The 26869-nt window shown below is 37.1% G+C and overlaps 1 protein-coding gene across 11 annotated transcripts in view; it reads left to right on the forward strand.

The window, feature by feature from the left end:
- CCDC150 (coiled-coil domain containing 150) overlaps positions 1 to 26869 on the forward strand; it is a 91968-nt gene that overhangs the window by 25366 nt on the left and 39733 nt on the right. For 7 of the 11 annotated variants that reach the window (XM_047773117.1, XM_047773119.1, XM_047773118.1 and 4 more), the window contains 6 exons: positions 1617 to 1724; positions 4575 to 4699; positions 5210 to 5387; positions 5951 to 6019; positions 16248 to 16361; positions 23969 to 24052. In XM_047773117.1, the coding sequence (XP_047629073.1) occupies positions 1617 to 1724; positions 4575 to 4699; positions 5210 to 5387; positions 5951 to 6019; positions 16248 to 16361; positions 23969 to 24052 (678 nt within the window). The remainder of the gene's footprint in view (positions 1 to 1616; positions 1725 to 4574; positions 4700 to 5209; positions 5388 to 5950; positions 6020 to 16247; positions 16362 to 23968; positions 24053 to 26869) is intronic. The other 4 variants (XM_047773120.1, XM_047773123.1, XM_047773122.1 and 1 more) reach the window with 2 other exon arrangements.

Consider the following 26869-nt stretch of genomic DNA (forward strand, 5'->3'; position numbering starts at 1 on the left):
AAAAGAACTTTTCATTAGTATAAGTTGATTACTTCCATGTTAGGGTCATAGTGTTGCCATGCTCTCTTTATGATAAAGAAAATACAAAGTGTGTTCTTGCATAAAATAATGATGATAATAACCACTACTGTTGCTATAAATAATAGTTAATATTTACTGAACCCAAATTAGAGTCGTGGCATAATTCTAAGCACCTTATGTTACTAACAAATTATATCCCTCTCCATAGTACTACTGTAGAAACTTACTCCCATTTTATTTATTTATTTTTTTGTCTTTTTTGTCTTTTTAGGGGCCCCACCCATGGCATATGAATGTTTCCAGGCTAGGGGTCTAATCGGAGCTGTAGCTGCCAGCCTACGCCACAGCTCACAGCAACGCCAGATCCAAGCCATGTCTGTGACCTACACCACAGCTCACAGCAGTGTTGGATCCTAGCCACAGCAACCCACTAAGCAAGGCCAGGGATCGAACCCATAACCTCATGGTTCCTAGTCAGATTCATTTCCGCTGTGCCACAATGGGAACTCCAAACTTACTCCCATTTTAAAGATAAGAAAGTTGAGGTAAATAGAGGTTTAATAACTGCTTGTAAGCAACAAAGTTGGAATTTGAGCCCAGCAATCTAGCTCTAAAGATAATTAGCTAATTCTTTTCAAGACCGTGAGTTCTTCTCTGCCTAGGTATTCCTTGATAGTTTGTACATCTGTTTATAACTTTAAGACACCATTTAATGTACTCCTAATTACTTCACTAGACATAGCACTTATGATGCCGTCCAGATAATCTTTCATTTATCTTTCATTTCTTGTTACTATTTTTTGTATGTTCTTTCTATTAATTCTTCAGAGTTATTTGCCCCATCCTTAAATTGTACACTAAAGTGTAAGATTCTCAGCATTGTCACTGCAGCAGCTTGGGTCACTGCTGTGGTGCAGGTTTGATCCCCTGGCCCAGGAACTTCCTCATGCCACAGGCCTGGCCAAAAACAAACAAATGTGAGATCCTTACCAAGTATACTTTGTAAAAATAACTAAAATAAATATATTTTCCACAGGAATACAAATTTCAAAATACCAAAAGATAAGAGAATTATAAACTAACTACATATATGATAGTTTGGTTGCACAAAAAATTTTTATTTTGGATTTTAATTAATCTTGTGACATGGCATGGTCATCTGTATTTTGCTTTTGTGCACACTGTAATTGGTGATGAAGGAGCTTAGTTTTTTTGTGTTATCAGCTAAACAATTCTGAAAGTTCATCATCCAGTTTTGGAAGTGGAGTTCTATAATATTGGCTGTGCATCTACATTGTAAATTCCATTCTGTAGATGTCTTGCTCTGATTGGCATTCAAAATGGTGAAGAGCAGAAGATTGGTAAACTGCCACATGCTTCAGTTCCTCCATCAAATCAACAAATTTCCCCTTTTAAATCTAAAATTATTTAGGATGGTGGCTCCAAATATTTGAAAGTATTTTGTAATCTAATGAAATATCAATTAGGATTAGGTGAAATAAATTAGGTTAATATCTATGGTTAAACACTATGCAATTATTAAAAATAGTAAAGTATTTATTGAAAGATGTGATTTACTATATATGTTTTCTTAGGCTTTGAATGAGCAACTGACTAGAAACTGTTCAGAGCTGAATAGCATGCTTCAGACTGTTAGAATGGAAAATACTAGAATCATTGCTAACCATCAAGCCATTCTGCAGGTATTCTTTTTTAAAATGTTTTATTATAGTTGATCTACAATGTTGTGTTAATTTCTGCCGCACTGCAGGAATTCTTTTTTTTTTTTTTTCTTCTTTTTAGGTCTACACCTGTGGCATATGGAAGTTCCCAGGCTAGGAGTCGAATCAGAGCTGCAGCTGCCAGCCTACACCACAGCCACAGCAATGCCAGATCTGAGCTGCATCTGAAAACTACACCACAGATCATGGCAACTGGATCCCTTAACCCACTGAGTGAGGCCGTGGTTTGAACCCATATCTTCGTGGATACTAGTCAGATTCTTAACCCGCTGAGCCACCATGGAAACTCCTTCATTCACTAGTTAATTTCTGGTAGAGTCAGCAGGAAGCCTTCTTGACTAAGACATCAGGAAAAATGAATAGCCTACTGGATAAATAAAATATTTTAGCAATTTCAAGAAATTTTCTGAATTATTTTGTTTTTTGGTTAATTGTTGTCTGTATTCATCAGAGGAGTCATTTGGCCTTACACTCAGTGCTTTCTTAATGATTTCTTTTCAAATGTTAATTACTTTATGAAAAGTAATTACCATGAATACTTTATGAAAAGTATTCATGGAGAATACTTATGACTGACCCTAAAGTATTTATCTTTTTGCCATTTTGCTTATGATATTTCCTCTGCCAAGAATGGTCTTTACTTAATTTTCAACTATTTGAAATTCCATTCTTTTTTTTTTGTCTTTCTGTGTCTTCTAGCGCTGTACCCGTGGCATATGGAGGTTGCCAGGCTAGGGCTCAAATCGGAGCTGTAGCTGCCGGCCTGCACCAGAGCCACAGCAACGCAGGATCCGAGCTGCGTCTGCGACCTACACCACAGCTCACGGCAACGCTGGATCCTTAACCCACTGAGCGAGGCCCGGGATTGAACCCACAACCTCATGGTTCCTAGTCAGATTCATTAACCACTGAGCCATGACGGGAACTCCAGAAATTCCGTTCTTTTTTTAAGACTCGTTTTCATAAAGGACCTTGATTACTCCAATCAGAAAGGATCAGTTTTGTCTTTCAAGTTCTACTCCTAGGACACTAAACAGACTATAATAAAGCTCTCTCGCTCTTTTTTTTTTTTTTTTTTGTGAGCATTCATACGTTACTGTATACTAAGCATTCTGCAAAGGATTTTTCATAAACTATCTCCTTTAATCTTAGCAGCTGAAAGGGATATTTTGTCATCCTCATTTTACAGATAATCAAAATAAGGTTAAGAGAAGTTAATCAACTCGTCCAAAATCATATAGCTAGTAAGGAGTGGAGCCGGATTTAAACCTAGTTTCAACCCTAGACCTAGTGTTTTTAAGCATTTATGTTATGCTGCTTCTCTATTCTGCATTCTATAGTAGTGATTTATATGAGTGTCTTATTTCCTGAACTACATTGTGAACTTCCTAAGACATTGTCTTACATACCTTCATTATTACCCATAGTGCTAAGCATGTTTTGTACATAACAGTTATTCAATGAGCATTCTTCATTAAGTCAACAAACATGTAGTGTTTATTCCATACAGGTATGATGCTAAATCTAAAAAGAACTATGAAAGTGAAGAAGACAAATCCCTGTGTTCATGGAACTTAAAATTTAGTAGACTGAATAATGTGACTTACATATGTAACCCTTTTTCACAAACATTTTTAAAACTCTGGGGAGCTCCCACTGTGACACAACGAGGTCAGCGGTGACTTGGGAGCGCTGGGATGCAGGTTCCATCCCCCGCCCAGCACAGTGGGTTAGGGATCAGGTGTTGCCACAGCTGCAGCTTAGTGAGGCTTGGCTCAGATCTGATCCCTGGCCGTGGGGCGGCTAAAAAAAAAAAAAGAAAGACTTTGGAATGTTACACAAGTGAAATCACATTTTGCCAGGTGTGAAGGTTTGCCTTGCAGACAAATATTGTTCAAATAAAAGAGTTTTAAAATATGTTTACAAAAGTAATCATTACTATGTACTGTATTTACAAAAGCTTTATAAATTGTAGGTAGAGGGAATGTGCGTAAAAATGCTGTTTTGATAATCCCAAAATAGTAAGCCAGTGAAAATTAATTGTGTAAAACAATTATAGTACTTCTGTATAATACCTGAGTGCAATTTCTGATCCTGTCAAAAGGATCTAGATTGTTCCTAGAGAATGGAATTATTTGAAAAAGGTAGGAGGAGATATGGATGGAAGGATCTTTTCACTTTATATACATTGATATAGTTTTACTTTTTAAAATATAGTATCATATTGAAATTTTATAGAACTAAAAATATACTTGGAGTTCCTGTTGTGGCTCAGTGGTTAACAAATCTGACTAGCATCCATGAGGATACAGGTTTGATCCCTCGCCTTGCTTGGTGGGTTAAGGATCTGGTATTGCTGTGAGCTGTGGTGTAGGTTGCAGACGCAGCTCGGCTGTGTTGCTGTGGCTGTGGCATTGGACAGCAGCTACAGCTCTGATTCAACCCCTAGCCTGGGAACCTCCATACGCTGCAACTGCAGCCCTAAAAAAATAAAAATTTAAAAAAAGGTAAAAATACATTTAATATAGTTTTATATCTACAAATTTGTTCATGTTAGGAGGTTTATAAATTTTGCAGCAAGCTGGGTAAATAATGTACCTTGATTGTTTGCTGGAAGAGCTATAAAATGATAAAATTGTCATCAAGACAGGGTAAGGACAAAGAAAAAGCTGGACATTAAGAAATTCATTTAAAAAGGGGTTTAATGAAATTTGTTTTTTGTAAGCTTATTTAGTATCTTTAGTTATTTAGTATGATACCCTATCAAATGACTTTGGCATCTCAACTTTTAATATTACTTCCAACACTCAGGAAGAACAGAAAATGATGACAAAGACATTTCAAGAACAAAACTTACTGCTGGATGCAGCCCATGCCAGTATCACAAGTGAGCTACAGACTGTTCAGAATGAGAAAACACAACTCCAAGTGCATTTGTAAGCAAACCTTCTGTTTTTTCATTTGCATTTATATTTCTTTTCTTTCTTTCTTTTTTTTTTTTTTTTGTCTTTTGAGTGCCAAACTTGCAACATACAGAAGTTCCCAGGCTGGGGCTGGAGCTGCAGCTGCCAGCCCATGCCACAGCCACACAACGTGGGATCCAAGCTGAGTTTGCGACCTACACTGCAGCTAGCAGCAACACTGGATTCTTAATCCACTGAGAGGGGCCAGGGATCAAACCTGCATCCTCATGGATACTAGTTGGTTTCATTACTGCTGAGTCACGATAGGAACTCCCTGTATTTCTTATCTTTAATGAAAATGTTGAATTCTGCATTTGCTGGGTTAGCCACAAAAATAAAGACGCTATTCTCAAGGAACTAGTTCTGTTAGACCGTGTCAGTAACTGCTCTCAGGCAGGAGAGATTTTCTATGAGAATATTTGGTCTTTCTGTTAAAGAAGATCTCTCATTTAACTTTCATATCTCCTTGTTCTCTTCCTGCAGGGACCATTTAATCCTTGAACATAACCAGTGTACCCAGAAAGCACAGGATGCTGAGAAGAGGACAGCCATGCAAAAAGAGCTGCTAGAGTCAACTATTGTGAGATTGCGAGATGAACTGGAAGCATCAATGCAAGAGAAGAATTCTCTGCTAGAGGAGAAAGAAAGACTTCAAAGCAAGGTAGGTAGAGGCAGATGTATGTTATCTCCTGGTTGTGGTGGTGATCTCGTTTTAAAATTGTATTTTAAGTGCAAAAGACAAGAAAAGACATACAACTCAGATGCAGTTTATCTGAGTTGTCCATTAAAGAAATCTGGGTTGCTAATCTATATCTTTTAGTATATGAGCAGTCTGTGCCAAATAGTATACCCTCATGCAGCGTTAGTGAATGTTAACTAATCATTCGCACATCCTCATGTTAGTTAAGGGGTCTGATTTTAAAAATTGATTCCCCCTGTGGGAGTGGGACAGTATAGAGGAAACAGTGTAAGGGAAAGCAGCCCAGTCTTCCTAATTAGGAAGGAACCAGCAGAGTCTGACATGCAGACGTGTCTTTCTAATTTCAGGGCTGTTTGTGAAGTCTGCTCTGTCTCAGAGACTCCCCGAGTGGCCCCTTTTCTGAGAGGATGTGCTATCTCTGCAGTGTAGGTATTAATTGACATGCAGGGTGTGTCTGCTGTAATAGAACCTGTTGGCCATTTTTAAATTGACCCATTTCTTTTTTTTTTCCCCCTCTTGGACAGGTTAATAAAGCAGAAAAAGAAGTAGCACAAGAAAAAAGCAATTTGGAAGAGGAATTAGCTAAAAACAAGGTATTCCATATCTTATTTGTTGTTATGTCCTTGCATTTTATTTCCTTCTGTATTGCTGCCTCCTATATCAGCTTAATGAGGAGATGGGTTATTTTGTTTAATACCAAGATGTGAGAGAATAGAGAAGCTGGATGCCCTTGGAATACTCCCGTCACTCCAGAAAAAGGCTGCTTCTGAGTAACATGTGCTTATTGAGCATCTGGTGTTTGCCAGTGAGTCGTCCCTGCTCAGACCCTAGTGTTCACCTAGTAGCTTAGCCAGCAAGTCCCCTGAGAATGAACTAATGGGCCTATGGGAGGTAAAGGGATGATTGCTGATAGTGCTGTTTTAGGAGAAACAAAAGCTAATTTAGTCTCCCTAACTTATTATTAGCACTTGCCACTCTATTTGTGAGAAACCCTTTTCTGGGTTCTATAAAGACAGAATGCCCAGAGAAACAAAAACAATCCTTATTAAAATATAAATCATTTTCTATTTTATATTTTCTTATTAAAATAGAAATCATCATTGCTGATTATGTTTTAAAATTTGAACAAAGATTATATATCATTGTCATCTAGAAAATATATCTGGAGCATCAAGGACTATTAGCCTGCCCCACTCAATAAACCCAACAAGAGGTATTGGATATAGTCATCAAGCCTTGACTGTCTCTTGGCTTCTGGTTCAACTAAACAGCATTTATTTTACCATATATATGAACTTTTAGGTTAAGAATTGGAGAGAAGGAGTTCCTGTTGTGGCTTAGTGGGTGAAGAACCCAACATAGTGTCCTTGAGGATGTGGGTTCAATTCCTGGTCATGGATCCAGTGTTGCTTTAAGCTGTGATATGGGTTGCAGATATGGCTCAGATCTGGTGTTGCTATGGCTGTGGCATAGGCTGGCAGCTGCAGCTCCAATTTGACCCCTAGCCCTCAAACTTTCATATGCCAAGAGTGTGTCATAAAAAAAAAAGAAAAAGAATTGGGGAAAGGAGAAAAGCTAAATTCTGAGCCAAAGCTCAAAGAGAGTTCACCAAGCTGGCAGGTACCTTCGGCCATGGTTTAGTCATTCATGACTAATGATTTGAAAGCAGTCCACCCCAAAATCTTTAAATAAAGCTGAATTTCTGTAGCAAGGTGTCAATGTGGCCTCAAGTATGCTTTTTAAAATCTGGAAGATTGGTAGATAATATTATTAAATTCATTAATGCTCTTTGCTTTAAAATGTTAATGATATTTCATGGTAAAGGCAAATGCTATTTGTGATTAAAATGTGGCATTATTTATTTTGCTTGGCTGCTTTCATTTGTCTTAATGTAGGCTAAGTGTATGTTCATGGGCTGAAAGATACCTGTTAGTTAGAGAGGTTCTATTAGGCCAAATGATAATGCTTGTTACAGAGTCCCAGTTTTTGGTCTAACTTGATATTTTTTACATGTTGTATTCATTATAAAGCTGTTTTCTTAAAGCCAGTCTTATTAAGCTATAATTTACAAAGTGAAATTCACCCTCTTTTTAGAGTATAGTTTTTGGAGCTTTGACAAACACAGTCATGTAACCACTACCACAATCAAAATATAGAACCCCAGAAAGTTCCCTTGTGCTTTTGGTAATCAACCTCTTCCTCCATCCCCATCCCCCAGCAACCACTGATCTGTTTTTTTTTTTTTTTTTAATCACTATAGTTATGTCTTTTCTAGAATATGATATAAATGGAATCATACAATATATAGTATTTTAACTCTGGCTTCTTGTATTTAGCATAAAGCATTTGAGATTTGAGATCCATCCATGCTGTTATATGTATCAGTAGTTTATGTTCCATTATATGGGTATATAGCAGTTTCTTTACCCATTTGCCAACTGAAGAACATTCAGTTTGTTTCCAGATTTTGGCAATTATGATAAAAGTGTGTATAAATATTTGCATATGAACATATATTTTTATTTCTCCTGGATATATATCAAGAGTTGGACTTATTAATCCTATGGTAAATATACGTTCACCTGTTTTCCAGGGGTGTGTGCCATCTTGCATCCTACCAGTAATATATGAGTTCCAGTTTCTCTACTATATCACTAGTACTTGATATTGTCAGTTCTTTTAGTTTCAGCCATTCTAATTGGTGTATAGGGGTATGTCATTGTGATGTAATTTGGTTTTCTCTTATGGCTAGTAATATTGAGTATCTTTTCATCTGCTTATTTGCCATCAACAACTTAAAGTATTTCTTCAAATTTTTAACCGTTTTAATTGTTTATTATTTTTTTAAAATTATAGTTGATTTTACAATGTGCCAATTCTGCTGTACAGCAAAGTGACTCAGTTATATGTATGTTCTTTATTTTATATATATTTTCCATCTTGGTCTGTCCCAGGAGATTGGATATAGTTCCCTGTGATATGCAGTAGAACCTGGTTGTTTGTCCATTCCTAATGTAATAATTTGCATCTACCAACCTCAGATTCCCAGTCCATCTCATTCCCCCCGCCCTTGGCAACCACAAGGCTGCTCTCTATGTCTGTGAGTCCGTTTCTTTTTGTACATAGGTTTATTTGTGCCATATTTTAGATTCTACCTATAAATGATATAATGTGGTATTTGTCTTTCTCTTTCTGATTTCCTTCACTTAGTCTGATAATCTCTAGTTTTATCCATGTTGCTGCAAATGGCATTATTTCGTTCTTTTTTATGGCCGAATAGTATTCCATTGCATATATGAACCACATCTTCTTAATCCATTTGTCTGCTTAGGGACATTTAGTTTGTTTCCATGTCTTTATTGTTGTGAGTAGTACAGCTATGAACATAGGACTGCATGTATCTTTTTGAATTATAGATTTGTCCAGATGTATGTGCAGAAGTGGAATTGTTGGGTCATATGATAATTCTATTTTTAATTTTCTGAGGAAACTCCATACTGGTTTCCATAGTAGTTTTACCAATTTACATTCCTACCAACAGTGTGGGAGGATTCCCTTTTCTCCACACCCCCTCCAGTGTTTATTTGTACACTTATTGATGATAGCCATTCTGACTGGTAGGAGGTGGTACATCATTGTAGTTTTGATTTTCATTTCTCTAATAATTAGCAATGTTGAGCAGTTTTCATGTGCCTACTGGCCATGCATATGTTTTCTTTGGAGAAATTTCTGTTTAGGCCCTCTGCCCATTTTTCAGTTGGTTTTTGTTTTTATTGTTGAGTTGTATGTGTTGTTTGTATATTTTGAAGAATAAGCCCTTGTCAGTTTCATTGTTTGCAACTATTTCTTCCTATCCTAGAGGTTGTCTCTTTGTTTTATTTATGGTTTCCTTTGCTGTGCAAAAGCTTGTAAGTTTGATTAGGTCCCATTTACTTACTTTTGTTTTTGTTTCTATTGCCTTGGGAGACTGACTTAAAAATATTTGTACCATTTATGTCAGAGAATGTTTTGCCTATATTCTCTTCTAGGAGTTTTATGGTGTTATGTGTTAAGTCCTTAAGCAATTTTGAGGTGTTTTTTTGATGCATGGTGTGAGAGGGTATTCTAATTTCAGTGATTTACATGTAGCTGTCCAGTGTCCCAGCACCACTTGCTGAAGAGATTGTCTTTTTCCCACTTTATATTCTTGCCTCCTTTGTTCAAGATTAATTTTCCTAGGTATCTGGGTTTATATCTGGACTCTCTATTCTGACCCATTGATCATATGTATGTTTTTGCACCAATACCACACTATTTTGATGACTATGGCTTTGTAGTATTGTCTGAAGTCTGGGAGAGTTATGCCTCCTGCTTTGTTTTTTACCTTAGGATTGCTTTGGTGATTCTGGGTCTTTATGATTCCATATACATTTTTGGATTATTTGTTCTAGTTCTGTGAAAAATGTCAGGGTAATTTGATATGGCCCATATTACATTTGTAGATTTCTTTGGTTAGTATGTAGATTTTAACAATATTAATTCTTCTAATCCGGGAGTGTGGGATATCTTTCCATTTCTTTGAATCCTCTTTAATTCCCTTTATTAATATTTTATGGTTCTTGGTGTAAGTCTTTTACCTCCTTGGTCATAGGTATTTTATTTTTGGTGTGATTTTAAAAGGTATTTTTTTATTACTGCTTTTCTAATCTTTTATTGTTATTATACAGAAAGGCAACTGATTTGATAAATGTTAATCTTGTCTTCTGCTACTTTGCTGAATTTGTTGATCAGATAGAGTATTTTTTTTGTGTGTGGAATTCTTTAGGGTTTTCTATTTGTAGTATCAGGTCATCTGCATGTAGTGACTATTTTACCTCTTCTCTTCCAATTTGTATCCTTTTTGTTTGTTTGTTTTTGTTTTTAGGGTTTTTTTTTAAGCATTTTTGGTTTGTTTTTTTTTCTTCTTCCAGCTTTTCATCATTGAGTATTATATACACTCAGGGTTTTTATTATGTTGACGTATGTTCCCTCTATACCCACTTTGGTAGGAGTTTTTAACATGAATGGATATTGAATTTTGTCAGTTGATTTTTCTACATCTATCAAGATGATCATGTGGTTATGTGAACCATCCTTGTAAATTTGGAATGAATCCCACTTGGTCATGGTGTATGATCTTTTCGATATGTTGTTCTGCTTTTGGTTGGCTAAAAATTTGTTGAGAATTTTTACATCTATATTCATCAAAGACACTGGCCTGTAATTTTCTTTTTTGGTACTTTCTTTGTCTGGTTTTGGTATTAGAGATGGGCCTTCACTCTTTTGGAAGAGTTTGAGAAGGACTGGTATAAGTTCTTTATATGTTTGGTAGAATTCGCCTGTGAAGCCATCTGTTCCTAAATATTTGTTTGTGGGGAGTTTTTTTTGTTTTCTGTTTTTTTGTTTTAAATTACATATCGGTCTGGTCTCTTCAAACTATCTATTTCTTCTAAGTTCAGTTTTGGTGGGCTGAATGTTTCTAGAAAGTTGTCCGTTTCTTCTAGATTGTCAAATTTGTCGACATGTAATTGTTCATAGTATTGTGTTACAGTTTTTTGTATTTCTGCAGTATCCATTAAGATTTCTTCTTTTTCATTTCTTATTTTGTTTATTTAGGTTCTCTCTCTTATCTTCTTGCTGAGCCTGGCCAGAGTTTTGTTAATTATGTTTACCCTGTCAAAGAATCATCTCTTGGTTCTATTGATTTTTTTAATATTTTTTTAATCTCTGTTTTATTTATTTGCTTTCTGATCTTTATTGTTTCCGCTCTTCTGCTGACTTCAGATTTGTTTGTTGTTTTTCTTCTAATTCTTTTAGGTGGTAGGTTAAGTCATCAGTTTGACATTTTTCTTGTTTCTTGAGGACAGCCTATATCAATATGAACTTCGCTCTGGGAATTGCTTTTGTGGAATCCCACAGATTTTATATGGTTGTGTTTTCATTGTCATTTGTCTCAAGGTATTTTTTTGATTTCCTCATTGACCCATTGGTTTTTTAGTAGCATGTTGTTTACTCTCCATGTAGTCAGTTTTTTCTCACTTCTTTTCCTGTGGTTGATTTCTAGTTTCATAATGTTGTGGTCAGAGAAGATGCTTGAAATAATTTCTATACTTTTAAATTTGTTGAGGTTAGTTTTGTGCCCTAGTACTTGGTCAATCCTAGAGAATGTTCCATGTACACTTGAAAAGAATGTATATTCTGGGGTTTTTGATGTAATGTCCTGAAAATATCAATTAAGTCTAACTGTTCTCTTGCGTCATTTAAGATCTTTGTTGCCTTATTGATTTTTCAGTCTAGAAGATCTATTGTCCATTGATGTGTGTAGGGTGTTCAAGTCCCCTACTATAATTGTATTCCAATCATTTACTCCCTTTATGTCTGTTAGTATTTTATGTATTTGGGTATTCCTACATTAGGTGCATGTATGTAGACAAGTGCAATAACCCTCTTCTTGAATTGACCCTTTTATCATTAAATAGTGTCCTTTATCTTTCTTTATGGCCTTTTTTTTTTTTTGAAATCTATTTTGTCTCATATGAGTATTGCAACTCCTGCTTTCCTGTCTTTCCCATTCACATGAAATAACTTTTTCCATCCCCTCACTTTCAATTTACATGTATCCTTTGCTCTAAGGTGGGTCTCTTGTAGGCAGCATATTGTAGGCTCTTTTTTTTTGTCTTTTTTTTTTTTTTTTTTTTTGCCATTTCTTGGGCCACTCCCGCGGCACATGGAGGTTCCCAGGCTAGGGGTCGAATTGGAGCTGGAGCCACTGGCCTACGCCAGAGCCACAGCAATGCGGGATCCGAGCCGCGTCTGCAACCTACACCACAGCTCACGGCAACGCCGGATTGTTAACCCACTGAGCAAGGGCAGGGACCGAACCCACAACCTCATGGTTCCTAGTTGGATTCGTTAACCACTGCGCCACGACGGGAACTCCTGTAGGCTCTTTTTTTATCCAATCTGTGACTTGGTGTCTTTGATTGGAGCTTTCAGTCCATTGACATTTAAGTTAATTATTGATATATATGTATTTATTGCCAATTTAAACCTTGTTTTCCAGTTGATTTAATGTTTCTCCTTTGTTTCTTTTTTTTTTTCTTTTTTGTGGTTTGATGATTTCCTTTTATTTTATGTATGTATACTCTTCTTTTTGGTTTTTGTAAATCTGTTGTTGGTTTTTGCTTTGTGGTTGCCCTGTTCCTCAAGTATGCTAACCCCTTTTTATATTGGCTTGCTCTAGATTGATAGTCACATAGTCTTAAACACATGCTAAAATAAATAAGTGAATAAAAGAATCTTCTTTCTTACTCTCTTCCCCCACATATTATGATTTTGATGTCCTTTTTTACCTCTTTATGTTTTTATGCTTTTGCTGTTCCTTTTGCATATCATTACTTTCACAAATTTTTTTTTTCTTTTTGATCTGTATCCTGGCTTATATTTACATAATTACTTCCCAATTGTGATTTCCTCCATCCTGTATCTTATTTCTCCTTCTATTTTAAATGATAAACTTCTGGGTAGAATACTCTAGTTTGCAAGTTTTTCCCTTTGAGAACTTTGAGTACATCTTGCCACTCCCTTTTGGCCTGCAATGTTTCTGTAGTGAAAGCAGCCAATAGCCTTATGGGCATTCCCTTGTAATTAACTCTTTGTTTTCCTCTTGCTGCCTTTAGAATCCTCTCCTTATCTTTACCTTTTGACATATTTATTCTAATATGTCTTGATGTAGGTCTATTTGAGTTCATCTTATTGGAAACTTTGTGTTTCCTGTATCTGGATATCTGTTTCCTTCTTTAGATTTGGGAAGTTTTCAGCCATAATTTCTTCAAATACATTTTCAATCCCCATTCTCTTTCCTCTCTTTCTGGAATCCCTATTATGCGTAGATTGAGATGCTTTATATTATCCCATAGGTCTCTTATATTACTTGCATTTTTTTCCATTTTTTGTTTGCTGTCCTGATTGGGTAATTTCCATTGTTCTATCTTCCAAGTCATTTATTCACTTTTCTGCATTATTCATTCTGCTGTTCATTGCCTTTAGCTCAGCTTTTGTCTCAGCTAATGACTTTTCTAATTTTTCTTTGCTCCTTCTTATAATTTCTAGTTCCTTTTTATCATAATCTGCATTTATGTCAATGACTGTTCTTAACTACTTCCATATTTTCGTTACCTCCTTTTTTTTTTCTTTTTTTTTTTTTGCTTTTTATGGCCGTGCTTGCAGCATATGGAAGTTCCCAGACTGGGGGTCAAATTGGAGCTGTAGCCACTGGCCTACGCCATAGCTACAGCAATGCCAGATCTGAGCCATGTGTGGAATGCCACAGCTCATGGCAACACCAGATCCTTAACTCACTGAGTGAGGCCAGGGATTGAACCAGCAACCTCATGGTTACTAGTTGGATTCGTTTCTGCTGAACCACTATGGGAACTCCTTATTACCTCCTTTTGGTGCCTGTTAGACTGCAGAGGTCTGTTTCATTGCTGAGTCCTTCAGGGGAATTCTCTTGTTCTCTTAGCTGGGAATGGTTCCTGTGCTTCTTCATTTTGCTTATATTTTTCTTCCTGTGTAAGTTTAAGGGAAACAATTATCTACTGGATTGAGTCTTAGAGTGCTATTTATATGCAGTAGCTTCCCTGGGTAGCTTGTGTATGTTTACTAATTTTTTGGCATGATGGCTGCTGTTGGTTTGGATGCTTGCTATCTCTTTCTTCAGTGTCTGTAGGCCATTATCTCCTTGATAGAGAATGTGCAGCTGCACAACTCACACATGCTTCTGAGGATAGGGGGACAATGGGCAGTGTCTCCTGGCAACACCATTCCCTGGGCCCTTGGCAGCAGAAACAACCCACAGAGAGGTGGTCTGGAAAGCTACACCTGGTTTCAGGCCCTTTGCAGTGGCAGTGACCCCCCAGGGTGGTGGAAGCAAAGAACAGTGCCTGGTTGCAGGACCCTGGGAATTAGCTCTTAGCAGTGACAGTGGCAGTGTGCATTCCTAGTGAGGTGGGGGCAATGGGCGACACCTATTGCAGGGCCCTCTGCAGTGGCATTAGTCACTGGGTTGGTAGGGGCAGCAAGCAGTGGCGGGTCACACCCACCTCTCAAGACTGCGATGGTTGCAGCATCTTGCCACCCACCCCAATAGCCCATGCAGAAGGTACCCTGCCACTGAGAGCCCATGTACACAGAGAACGAAGTGCCCAGGGCAGTCCCATGCCACCCCTACCCCCCTACATTCCCCCACAATGGCACCTTACATCTCTGGCAAGCCCAAGCCTCCTCTCGAATTCCCTCTGCTGTGGTGATGCATCACTTTCTAGCATCCTCAGGGGGTTTCCATTCAGTCAACCCTAGTCCTCTCCCCAGAACTGACCTCTGAAGCCCAAGCCTCAGCTCCCAGCTCCACCTAAGTGTCTCATGCTGGGGTGCACTGGGCAATGGTACTGATGGTCTTTGTGGCCCTGTCTCTGCTTTACCCTCCTCATACAGGCTACTGTGCTTTTCTCCAAGACTTTGAGGCTTCCCTTCCATCCTGCCTGATCTCCCTGCCAGACAGGGGGCCTCCCATTGTGCAGATTCCTTTCCTCTTTCACAGCTCCCTCCCAGGAGTTCTGGTCCTGTCCTGATTCCTTTTTCTGTCTTCTCTCTCTCTCTTCTTTAGTTTTGTATTTTTCCCCCATATATGTGGAGGTTTTCTTTCCCTTTTTTTGGCAGTCTGAGGTCTCTGCCAGTGTTCAGTAGACGTTCTGTGAGAATTGTTCTACACATAGATTTTTTTTCAATGTATTTGTGAGAGAAGATAAGTTCCTACTCTTCTGCCATCTTAATTGTGCTCCCTCTGCCGTCTATTACTTTATCTTACTGTACTGCACCAGCTAAGGCCTCCTGTATGATACTGGATAGGAATGGTGACAGTAGATATCCTTGCTTTTTTTCTCAGTTTTAGGGGAAAACATTCAGTCTTTCACCAATATTGATATTGGTGGAATATTAGTTGTAGTTTAGTTGTAAATATACTTTTATCAGTTACAGATGTTCTCTTTCATTTTTAGAATACTGTGATTTTATCATATATTAATGTTGGATTTTGTGGAATGCTTTTTCTGTATCAAGATGGTCACATGATTTTTCTTCTATAGTTTATTGATGTGGTGAATTATACTAATTAATTTTCAGTGTTGAACAAACTTTGTATTACTGGGATAAACGTCAGTTAGTCCTGATTTGTTGTATTGCTGTATTCATTTTGCTAATATTTGGTAGAGGATTTTTGCATCTATATTTATGTGCTTGAGTTAATATTTATTATTTATTTATTTCTTGTCTCTTTTTGCCTTTTCTAGGGCCACTCCCACGGCATATGGAGGTTCCCAGGCTAGGGGTCCAACTGGAGCTATAGCCACCGGCCTACACCAGAGTCACAGCAACACCAGATTGAAGCTGCGTCTGTGACCTGCACCACAGCTCATGGCAATGCCGGATCCTTAACCCACTGAGCAAGGCCAGGGATCAAACCCACAACCTCATGGTTCCTAGTTGGATTCGTTAACCACTGAGCCACAATGGGAACTCCCTTGAATTAATATTTAAATAAACATTAAGTACCAGCAGGACTTCCACTTCTAGTCCATGTGCACTATGCAATTTGTAATAACCCTCTTGCTGAAGAAAACTAGAAAAGCAGAGATACGTGTTCGTAAGATACAATCTATTTTATGGTTAAAAATGCCATTTTAAAAACTAGCTAATGTTTTTGGATCGGCCATAGATTTCTTTTCTCCTTTTTGTTTTTCAAAGGTAGACATAAATGCATTAACCCACAACCTTCAGGCTCTAGAGGAGAAGAATAAGCAACTGGCAGATCAAATGGCTTCCCTAGAACTTGAGCAAGCAACTTCAGATTACCATTGGGTGGGTATAAAAAGGTCAGTCTAAAGTAGTCAGTTAATGACTAATGAGTTTAAAAAATCACAAGTCAGGAGATGGGTTTTCTTCATTTGTTTGTATTTTGATAATTATCATGAGTCCTGAATAACTCAGGCTAAATATGTCAGAGCTGTACGGTATTCAACAGAGGATTTAAGAAAACAAAAATTTAAGGCAGGGGTTCCCGTTGTGGCTCAGTGGATTAAGAATCTGACCAATACTGGCCTTGCTCAGTGGGTTAAGGAGCATGTTGTCACAAGCTGCGGTGTAGGTTTCGGATGCTGCTCAGATCCAGCAATGCTGTGGGTTAGGCTGGCAACTGCAGCTCCAATTTGACCCCTAGCCTGGGAACTTCCATACACCTCAGGTGCAGCCTGAAAAAAAAAAAAGAATTTAAGGTAGCTATTAAATATCTGCCTACACAGATGGTCAGTAATGCTGAAAAGCACAAATATTTTTAATATTTTAAAACATTTTCTTTTCCATAAATTGTGAGGAAGAAAATTTTATTTTTTTCCCTTTCTGACATACCCTTCACTAGGAAGGAAATCTGTGGTAAGTTTGATTTGTAAGAGCTATTTGGCAAGATCAGTGCATTATAAATAAATGGTAAAATTCTTAAAACATCTCTGGGTGAAAGGGATTTAAAGAGATGACTGTTCTGTTAAGTAGCTAATACATTTTCTGTGTGCTTTTGAAAACTTGAGAAAGAATTAGTTATTGCTTCTATAAAATTACTCCTTCAAAATTCCATAGAAGACTCTGATTTGAGTCTGTCTTAATCTGAGCTAAATTCTTTTAATCTTTGTCATAAACTGCTCATTACTTCAACTGTGAAAAATTAGAGAGACCAAATCTAAATCCTTTTATATTTTCATGGCTTTAGAGCTAGACTGTCTTTTGATGTTTCAATTTTGGCTGTGACATTGGGGGTGATTCTAATCCTGAGTCTCAGTTTCTTAATCTGTCAAAATGCGGATAATAATACTATTATTAGGTTGTTAAGATTAAATAAATTAATACATGTAAAGCATGTAGCAGATTACTAACATTTATTGAATTCTTAGGATCTCAACTGTCTGAGGGAAAAGCCTGTTAAGTTCTTATCAGAGCGTCAAGGTAAATTAGCCCCAATTCCTGGTGCTATCTCAAACCAGTTCTTGCTCCCTCAGGATTAAAGATTCATCCATGTCCTATGCTTGCTTGTCAGGCCTTAGCTGGACTTATCTACCTATCTGATTTTGGTCTTTCTGGAGGACTTCTCAGTTTTCCTGATTCTAGTCCCCCACTGCTAGTGAGCATTATCCCATTAGTGATTTTGACAGACCTTGCAAGTGATTTGGTCAATATTGGTTCATGCCTACTCACTAAACCTCTTGGTTAAAGTCTCCCAATGATAACCCACACCTCAGTTCCAGCTTGCACTTCTGTGTCTCTGCATAGAATATTCTCTAACCAAGCCTTCCCATAAGTGCTTCAGTTGGCAGTATGAGTCTTGAGGAAAGAGGTCGAGATTTCAGGACTTTTTAAAAACTTTGAGCACTATCATTAAACCTATTGCTATTCAATGTTGGCCATATGTTTTTGTTCTTTGAGAATTAACACTTGAAATGATCAATTTAAAAAGGATCCACTAGGAGTTCCTGCTGTGGTGCAGGGAGTTAAGAATCTGACTGCAGTGGTTCTGGTCATTGTGGAGGCGAGGGTTCAATCCCCAGTGCAGTGGGTTCAGGGATCCAGCATTGCTGCACCTGTGGTGTAGGTCACAGCTGCAGCTAGGATTCAGTCCCTAGCCTGGGAACTTCCATATGCCGCTGCTGTAGCCATTAAAAACAAAAAAACAAAAACAAAAAACAAAAAAACACCTCTAGTATAACTTGTTACTGATTTTGAGAGATACACATATGTGTTTGTGTTGTGTATGCCACACCTCAGATTTAAATTCAGACCTGGTTTCAATCCTTGGCTCTATTACTGTGTGATCCGGCCAGGTTCTTAACCTCTGTGGTCTTCAGTGTCAAGGGGATCTCCCCTAATTGTAGGGTTCCCACAGCCTACTCTGTATACGCACATAAAAATATTTACTGCATAAGTTAGAAATTGGCCTGCTTATGCATTTGCCTTCATTCACCCTCTCCTAATGCAAAAAGAGTAGTTACTCATCTTTATACCCTTTGCCTAGCATAATACCTAATACATGATATGTGTTTAAGAAACATTGATTGGGCAGAACACAAAAGAGGGTCATGTCTGTCTTGCCAGGCTATGAGAATTAAATATCATATTGTGTATAAAGTGACCGTCACAGGGCCAGCATATAGTATCCTTGTATAAATATCTTTTTTTTCTTATACTTTCAAATTTTAGGTTTATTTTTGCCATTTCAGCCCTTAATGATGGTGTAATTTAAGTCCATTACCACAGGCAGTCATGCAGGGAACCACAGTGAGAAAAGATCCAAATGTGGGAAAATTACTATTCCCGGGGTCAAGTTAAATGACTATCCTCCCCACTTTTCATTTGTATTTTAAACACACATTTTCAAATGGTAGCACCAGACAGAAATAGATTTAATTCCATACACAGGTAGGACTTTAATGACTTGAAATTAAACAATGAATTAAATGTAGTATTTCTTAAAACTAGGATGACAGTCAGTGTACACTTGTGTGGGTGTCAGAGTTGCGGAGGCCCATGTCATACTGGTTGTTAAATATTTTGAATAAAATTCCTACCTAACAATCTACTTATAAAATAGCTTAACCAAATGCTACTATCTCTTGGTTTTATGTATTCTTCTAACTTTTGCTAACTTCTACAGCCGTCCCAGATTTTTTACAATGATTTTAGAAATCATTTTGTGCCTTACCATTGATCTTTGAGAACCTACTTTTCATATCTTAAGATAATTCTGTGTTATCTTCCTGCTTTTCCAAGGATTGACATTTTTGTGTTTGAGTTAAAATATATACTCTTAGCATTAGCATTTTTCCTTGTATGCTGTTTCTCAGGTGATTTGCCAGTTTCTCTTTTGCTCTGCATATTAATAATCTATAGCTTATTGCCAAGACTATTTAAGCAAAGATTAATCTGAGTTCTGCACCCCATAACTCAGAATCTAAGCTATTCACTCATTTAAGTGGTCTCTTTCTAATTTTTGATGTTCCATCAATTTTCTTTCAGGGCCTATTTAAATACCCTGACAACAGTAACTTAAGTTACTGCCTTAACATCTTTCCCTTAGCAACTAGAGCAATTTATTTTTGTCATAAATTTAAGTAAGTGACCCTGTGTCAAATATTAGCACATTTTGATCTTGCTTAGAGAGTTTTCACTTTCAGTACATTCATCTTTGGTGGCAAAAACAGAAAATTATTTTGCAAGTGTATTTAAAAGATTAATAGAATTCTTTTCTTTGCCTAAAGGGGGAAATTTATAGAGGAAAGAAGTGCTGTTATTCTAAAAAATTTTGGACACATAAAAGACCCAGACCATCCAAATTATTTTAAAAAACAAAAAGCCTTTCCACATTCCAAGAAGGAAAGCAAAGTTATTTTTAAGTATGTTTTTATTTGTAATGGCATACTTAAATCTAGCTCTTACTTTTCTGTAAACTATACCTGCATTTTGCAGCACATTGTGCACCTCAATTTATGGGACTTAGAACATAATTTAAGTTTTAAATAATTAAGCTTTTAGTGTTATATGTAGCTTTGTTTTTGTAGCATTATTGGCCATCTTGTGATACCCTTATGATATGTTTTCTGCTGAAGACTTAATCAGAACATCCCAAACATTACATTCATGTGCCGATTTTACATCATAGTTTGCAAAATGGAAAATATTGTGGTAAAGGGGGACTGTATGTCTTCCACAGACAGAAAATTGATGACTAAGTTAATATTATTACTAGCCTCCTATTTATTGATAGAATCTTCATTTTCCTTAGGTTATTTCAAAACCAATACTCGATTGGTCTGAATGCTTTAAAAAAATGTTTTCCTTTGCCTTAGTAGAAGCAACTCCCAGTGATTGACAGTGAAACTTTAAAAAACAAATGTGTGAATATGTATAAATAGGTATGAAATAAATATCGGTCTGATAGGACAAATGCCTACATGGTCATAATAGTTAATAACACACTGATGCCTAATACTTGGTTTAAGTTTTTATATTGAGTGTGCATAATTTTAGGGTGGGACTAACCACTATTTATAGCTTTTCCATAGGTTTTTATGAAGTCTAAAATGTCTAAATGGCTTAATTCTTCTAGCCAAGGCAACTACCAAGGAGAAAACAATGCTCCAGACTGATGTGAACTCTTACAGAACATGTGCTATCATGAAAATATTTTGAACAGAAGAAAAAATGAGTTACTTTTAAATAGTAATCTGGTTTGGAATATGCTTTTTCTTTTATTTGGAAAATATTCATAATACTTTAAGTGAAATAAAGTGCACTATAAAGTGACAACTAAAGAATAGCTGTAACTGTCAGAGATAATGAGAAGTGTCTCTTGTGGAAGTTAATATCCATACCTGTGTGGTTTTATCTTTACAAACTTGCCTAAAGTCGGAGTTCCCGTTGTGGCACAGCGGAAACTAATCCAACTAGGAACCGTGAGGTTGCGGGTTCGATCCCTGGCCTTGCTTAGTAGGTTAAGGATCTGGCGTTGCCATGAGCTGTGGTGTAGGTCGCAGATGCTGCTCGGATCTGGCGTTGCTGTGGCTCTGATGTAGGCTGGCAGCTACAGCTCCCGCTAGACGCCTAGCCTGGGAACCTCCATATGCCGTGGGTGTGGCCCTAAAAACACAAAAGACCAAAAAACAAAAACAAAACATTTGCCTAAAGTTGAACGTAAAAGTCTAAATTCTTTGGCTTTAGTTGCTGAAAAGGCCCCTTGTTCTCTTCACAGATTAAGCAAATGTAAACCAGAAATAGTGATTATGTCAATATGAGATACTTAACCAACATTAAGACTTTGAACTCAAAATTTACTGCAAATGATCCATGGTGCAGCTGGTTGGCCTATGTGATAAAGAATTTGTGTTTTCAGTCATATTTGCTTGTGTGTACTATCCCTACAATGGACTTACAAAGATGATTTTGGCATATGGCAAATACTAGTGTTTCCTGTTATTAAAATATAACACTGAAATTGATTATGAAGGTGACAGTGGCCATATTCAGTCACCAATAGTGTTCCTGAAATACTGGTAAGGCCCAAAGTTTAATCAAGAGAAATTTATTTTACACTTATTTCTTCTGACAGAGTCTGAGGATAAAGGCAAAAATAACTATTATTAAAGGCTGTTTGGATGATTAAATATGTGATTTCATGAAATACAGAGATTTTAGCAATGTTTGTCCAAGATAACACTGTGTTGAGTACTTGATCAATGTTGGGGTTTCCAGCAAACATTTCATTTATTTTTTTCAGGTTTTTTTCTTTTATTTCCTTTTACTATGGTAACTGAAGTGTCTCCTGTTGTCCAAGTGGTTGTGATCTTTTGTAGCTCCCATTTTTTTTTTTTTAAAGAATGGCAGTCCTCTCTCAGTATGTTTTGGGGGTTAGTTCTAGGAAATATGTGGATGCCTAAGTCCCTTATATGAAATGGTGCAATAGTTACATTTAACCTACGTGCATCCTCCCATATACTTTAAATCATCTTTAGATTACTTATAATACCTCATACAATGTAAATGTTATGCAAATAATTTCCATTTGCCCATGGTGGCAAATTCAAGTTTTGCTTTTTGGAACTTTAATGGAAATTTTTTTTTTCTGAGTAATCTTGATCCATGGTTGGTTGAACCCATGGATGTGAAACCTGTGGATACAGAGGGCCAACTGTATGTAATCCTCAAACTGTATATCTGCAACCACTGATAAATCTGGGTTAGGTGACAACAGCAAAGGAAAAATTGATGTAACAAAAATAGAATTAGGAAATCGAGAACAACAAACTGACTCCTAAGGTACTCATTCTTCCATTTAGCAGTCTCCCTACATGTTGCATATTATATTAGCACTATGATCAGCTATCTAAAAAAAGACAAGAAGGTAGCTGTAGCAAATAAATACGAAATAAATGACATAATGCCATTTGCAGCAACATGGATGGAACTAGAGACTCTCATACTGAGTGAAATGAGTCAGAAAGACAAAGACAAATACCATATCTGGAATCTAATATCCAGCACAAATGAACATCTCCACAGAAAAGAAAATCATGGACTTAGAGAATAGACTTGTGCTTGCCCGACAGGAGAGGGAGGGAGTGGAAGGGATCGGGAGCTTGGGGTTATCAGATACAACTTAGAATAGATTTACAAGGAGATCCTGCTGAGTAGCATTGAAAGCTATGTCTAGATACTCATATTGCAACAGAACAAAGGGTGGGGGAAAAATGTATACATGTAAGAATAACTTGATCCCCATGCTGTACAGCGGGGAAAAAATAAAAATAAATAAATATGAAATAGCAGGGTACGAATACTTATTTATTTATTTATTTATTTATTTTATTACTCAAATGAATTTATCACATCTGTAGTTGTATAATGATCATAACAATCTGATTTCACAGGATTTCCATCCCACAGCCCAAGCACATCCCCCCACCCCCCAAACTGTCTCCTCCAGAGACCATAAGTTTTTCAGTGTCTGTGAGTCAGCATCTGTTCTGCAAAGAAGTTCATTCTGTCCTTTTTTCAGATTCCACATGTCAGTGAAAGCATTTGATGTTGGTGTCTTATTGTATGGCTGACTTCACTTAGCATGATAGTTTCTAGGTCCATCCATGTTGCAAAAAATGCTGGTATTTTGTTCTTTTTGATGGCTGAGTAATATTCCATTGTGTATATGTACCACATCTTCTGGATCCACTCCTCTGTTGATGGACATTTAGGGTGTTTCCATGTCTTGGCTATTGTAAATAGTGCTGCAATGAACATTGGAGTACATGTGTCTTTGCGAGTCATGGTTTTCTCTGGATAGATGCCCAGGAGTGGGATTGCTATGGAAACTGTGATTAAAAAACTTCCAACAAACAAAAGTCCAGGACCAGATGGCTTCACAGGCGAATTCTATCAAACATTTAGAGAAGAGCTAACATCTCTCCTTCTGAAACTATTTCAAAAAATTGCAGAAGAAGGGATACTCCCAAACTCATTCTATGAGGCCACTGTCACCCTGGTACCAAAACCAGACAAAGACGCCACAAAAAAAGAAAACTACAGGCCAATATCACTGATGATCATCGATGCAAAAATCCTCAACAAAATACTAGCAAACCACATCTAACAATACATTAAAAGGATTGTACATCATGATCGAGTGGGATTTATCCCAGGGATGCAAGGGTTCTTCAATATCCGCAAATCCATCAATGTGATACACCACATTAACAAACTGAAGAATAAAAACCATATGATCCTCTCAATAGACGTGGAAAAAGCCTTTGACAAAATCCAATACCCATTTCTGATAAAAACCCTTCAGAAAATGGGCATATGAATACTTATTTTAAAAGGAAAATGATTATTTATTCTGTGCCTAGAAGTACTGATACCTGTGTTTGCTTTATCAGCTTGCCCAACAACAAGTGGAAAATGTCTTGGGAAAAATTACGGACAGTAAAAATAAACTGGCCTATGAAAAGGGGAAACTCCAGGTAGGAGATTTTATTTTCTGATTTTTATTTCCCAGTTTTTTAATGCCAGTTATCAAACTAAATATTGTGGATTTTTAGAAGACCTAGCTCTGTCATTTACTAATTCTCTGACAAGTCTTTAAACCACCCTATGTTTGGTCCCTCATTCAAAGCCAGTTGACTTCTATTTACACACCTGTAATATAATGCTGAAACCTAAAATTGTGAATCCAAGGCTCATTCTGTGACAGTGTGGAACTTTATTATAATTATTTTATGCATGGTCATTTGCTGCCAATGTAAAAAGCCTATGTTCTCTTATATTGAAGTATAGTTGATTTACAATATTAGTTTCAGGAGTACAGATGAGTGATTCAATATTTTTATATCATACTCCATTTAAAGTTATTATAGAAGTTCCTGCTGTGGCCCAGCAGGTTAAGTATGCTTTGTCTCTGCAGCAGCACGGGTTCAGTCCCCGGCTTGGTGCAGTGGGTTAAGGATCTAGTATTGCCACAGCTGTGGGGTAGTCACAGCTATGGCTCAGATTTGATCTCTGGCCTGAGGATTTCCATATGCTGCAGTGTGGCCAAAAAAAAAAAAGTTATTATAAAATATTGGCTGGAGTTTCCAATTCACCAGGTTAAGAACCTGACATAGTGTCAGTGAGGATACGGGTTTGATCCCTGGCCTTGCTCAGTGGATTAAGCATCCGACATTGTCACAAGCTGCAACGTAGATCACAGATGCAACTCAGATCCAGTGTGGCCATGGTGTAGGGTGGCAGCTGCAGCTCAGATTCATCCTCTAGCCCAGAAACTTCCATATGCTGCAGGTGTGACTATAAAAAGAAAAAAAATATTGTCTATATTTCCTGTGCTGAATAGATCCTTGTAGCTTATTTTGTATATAGTATTTTTTGGGTTTCTTTTGTCTTTTTGTCTTTTTAGGGCTGCACTCATGGCATATGGAAGTTCCCAGGCTAGGGGTCGAATCGGAGCTGTAGCCACCAGCCTACGTACGGCACACCCACGCCAGATCTGAGCCGCATCTGTGACCTAACGCCACAGCTCACAGCAACGCCAGATCCTTAACCCACTGAACAATGCCAGGGATCGAACCCTCAACCCCATGGTTTCTAGTTGGATTTGTTTCTGCTGTGCTACGATGGGAACTCCAATATATAGTAGTTTAAACCTCTTAATCCCCCTAACCCTGTCTTGCCCCACTCTTCTTCCCTTCCCCCATTGATAACCACTAGTTTGTTCTCCATATCTGTGAGGCTCTCTGTTTTGTTATTTTCATTCCTTTGTTTTATTCTTTAGATTCCACATATAAATCATAAGATACAGTATTTGTCTTTCTTTGTCTGACTTATTTCACTGAATACAATATCTTTCATTTCCATCTATGTTATTGCAAGTGGCAAGATTTCTTTTCTATGGCTGAGTAATATTCCACTGTGTGTGTGTGTGTGTGTGTGTGTGTGTGTGTGTGTGTGTGTGTATACATACATACATATACATATATATATATATATATTTATGCACACTGCATCTTCTTTATTCAGTCATCTGTCCATAGACCCTTAGGTGGCTTCCATATCTTGGCTATTGTAAATAATTCTGCTGTGAACATTGGGGTCATAAATCTTTTTTAATTAGTATTTTCATTTTCTTTACATATGTACTTAGGTGGAATTGCTGTATCACATGGTAATTCTATTTTTAGTTTTTTGAGGAATTTCCACACTGTTTTCCATAGTGGCTACACCAGTTTACACTCCCACCAGCATTGTACTGCAGTTCCCTTTTCTCTACATCCTACCAACATTTGTTATTTGATGATAGCCAGTCTGACAGGTGTAAAGTGATATTTCATTGGGGTTTTGATTTGCATTTCCCAGATAATAGGCAATATTGAGTATCTTTTCATGTGCCTGTTGGCCCTCTGTATGTCTTCTTTTTGGAAAAAATATCTATTCAGGTCTTCTCATTTTTAAATCAAGTGTTTTTTTTTAATTTTTATTTTTATTATAGTTCACAGAGTTCCTATTGTGGCTCAACAGGTTAAGGACCTGATGTCTCTATGAGGAAGTGGGTTCAATCCCTGGCCTTGCTCAGTGGATTAAGGATCCAGTGCTGCTGTGGTTAGGGCATAGATTGCAGCTGCTGCTCCAGTTCCATCCCTGGCCCAGGAACATCCATATGCTGCACATACAGCTGTGAAGAAATAAATAAATAAAAATAAAAACAGTATACTTGATTTACAATGTGCCAGTTTTTACTGCACAGTAAAATGACCCAGTCATACATACATAAAATATATATTAAAAAATACATATATATATATATTCCTTTTCTTATATTATCTTCCATAATGGTTTATCCCAAGAAATTAGATATAGTTCACTGTGATTATACAGTAGGACCTCATGGCTTATCCATTCTAAATCTAATAATTTGCATCTACTTACCCCAAACTCCCAGTTCATCCAACTCTTTCCCCATTTTACCTTGGCAACCAGAAGTCTTGTTCTCTAATCTGTGAGTCTTTTTTTGTTTTTAGATAGGTTCATTTGTGCTATATTTTAGATTCTACATATAAGTGATATCATAATCTCTAGTTGCATTCATGTTGCTGCAAATGGCATTATTTTGTTTTTTTATGACTAAGTAGTATTCTGTTGTATATATGCATTATGTCTTCTTAATCCATTTATCTGTCAGTGGACATTTAGGTTGTTTCCATGTCTTGGCTATTGTGAATACTGCTGCAGTGAACATATTATATCTTTGAATTATTCTTTTGTCCAGATATATGCCCAGGAGTGGGACT

Source organism: Phacochoerus africanus, chromosome 3 (genome assembly GCF_016906955.1).
Source record: "Phacochoerus africanus isolate WHEZ1 chromosome 3, ROS_Pafr_v1, whole genome shotgun sequence".
NCBI classification, from domain to species: domain Eukaryota; kingdom Metazoa; phylum Chordata; class Mammalia; order Artiodactyla; family Suidae; genus Phacochoerus; species Phacochoerus africanus.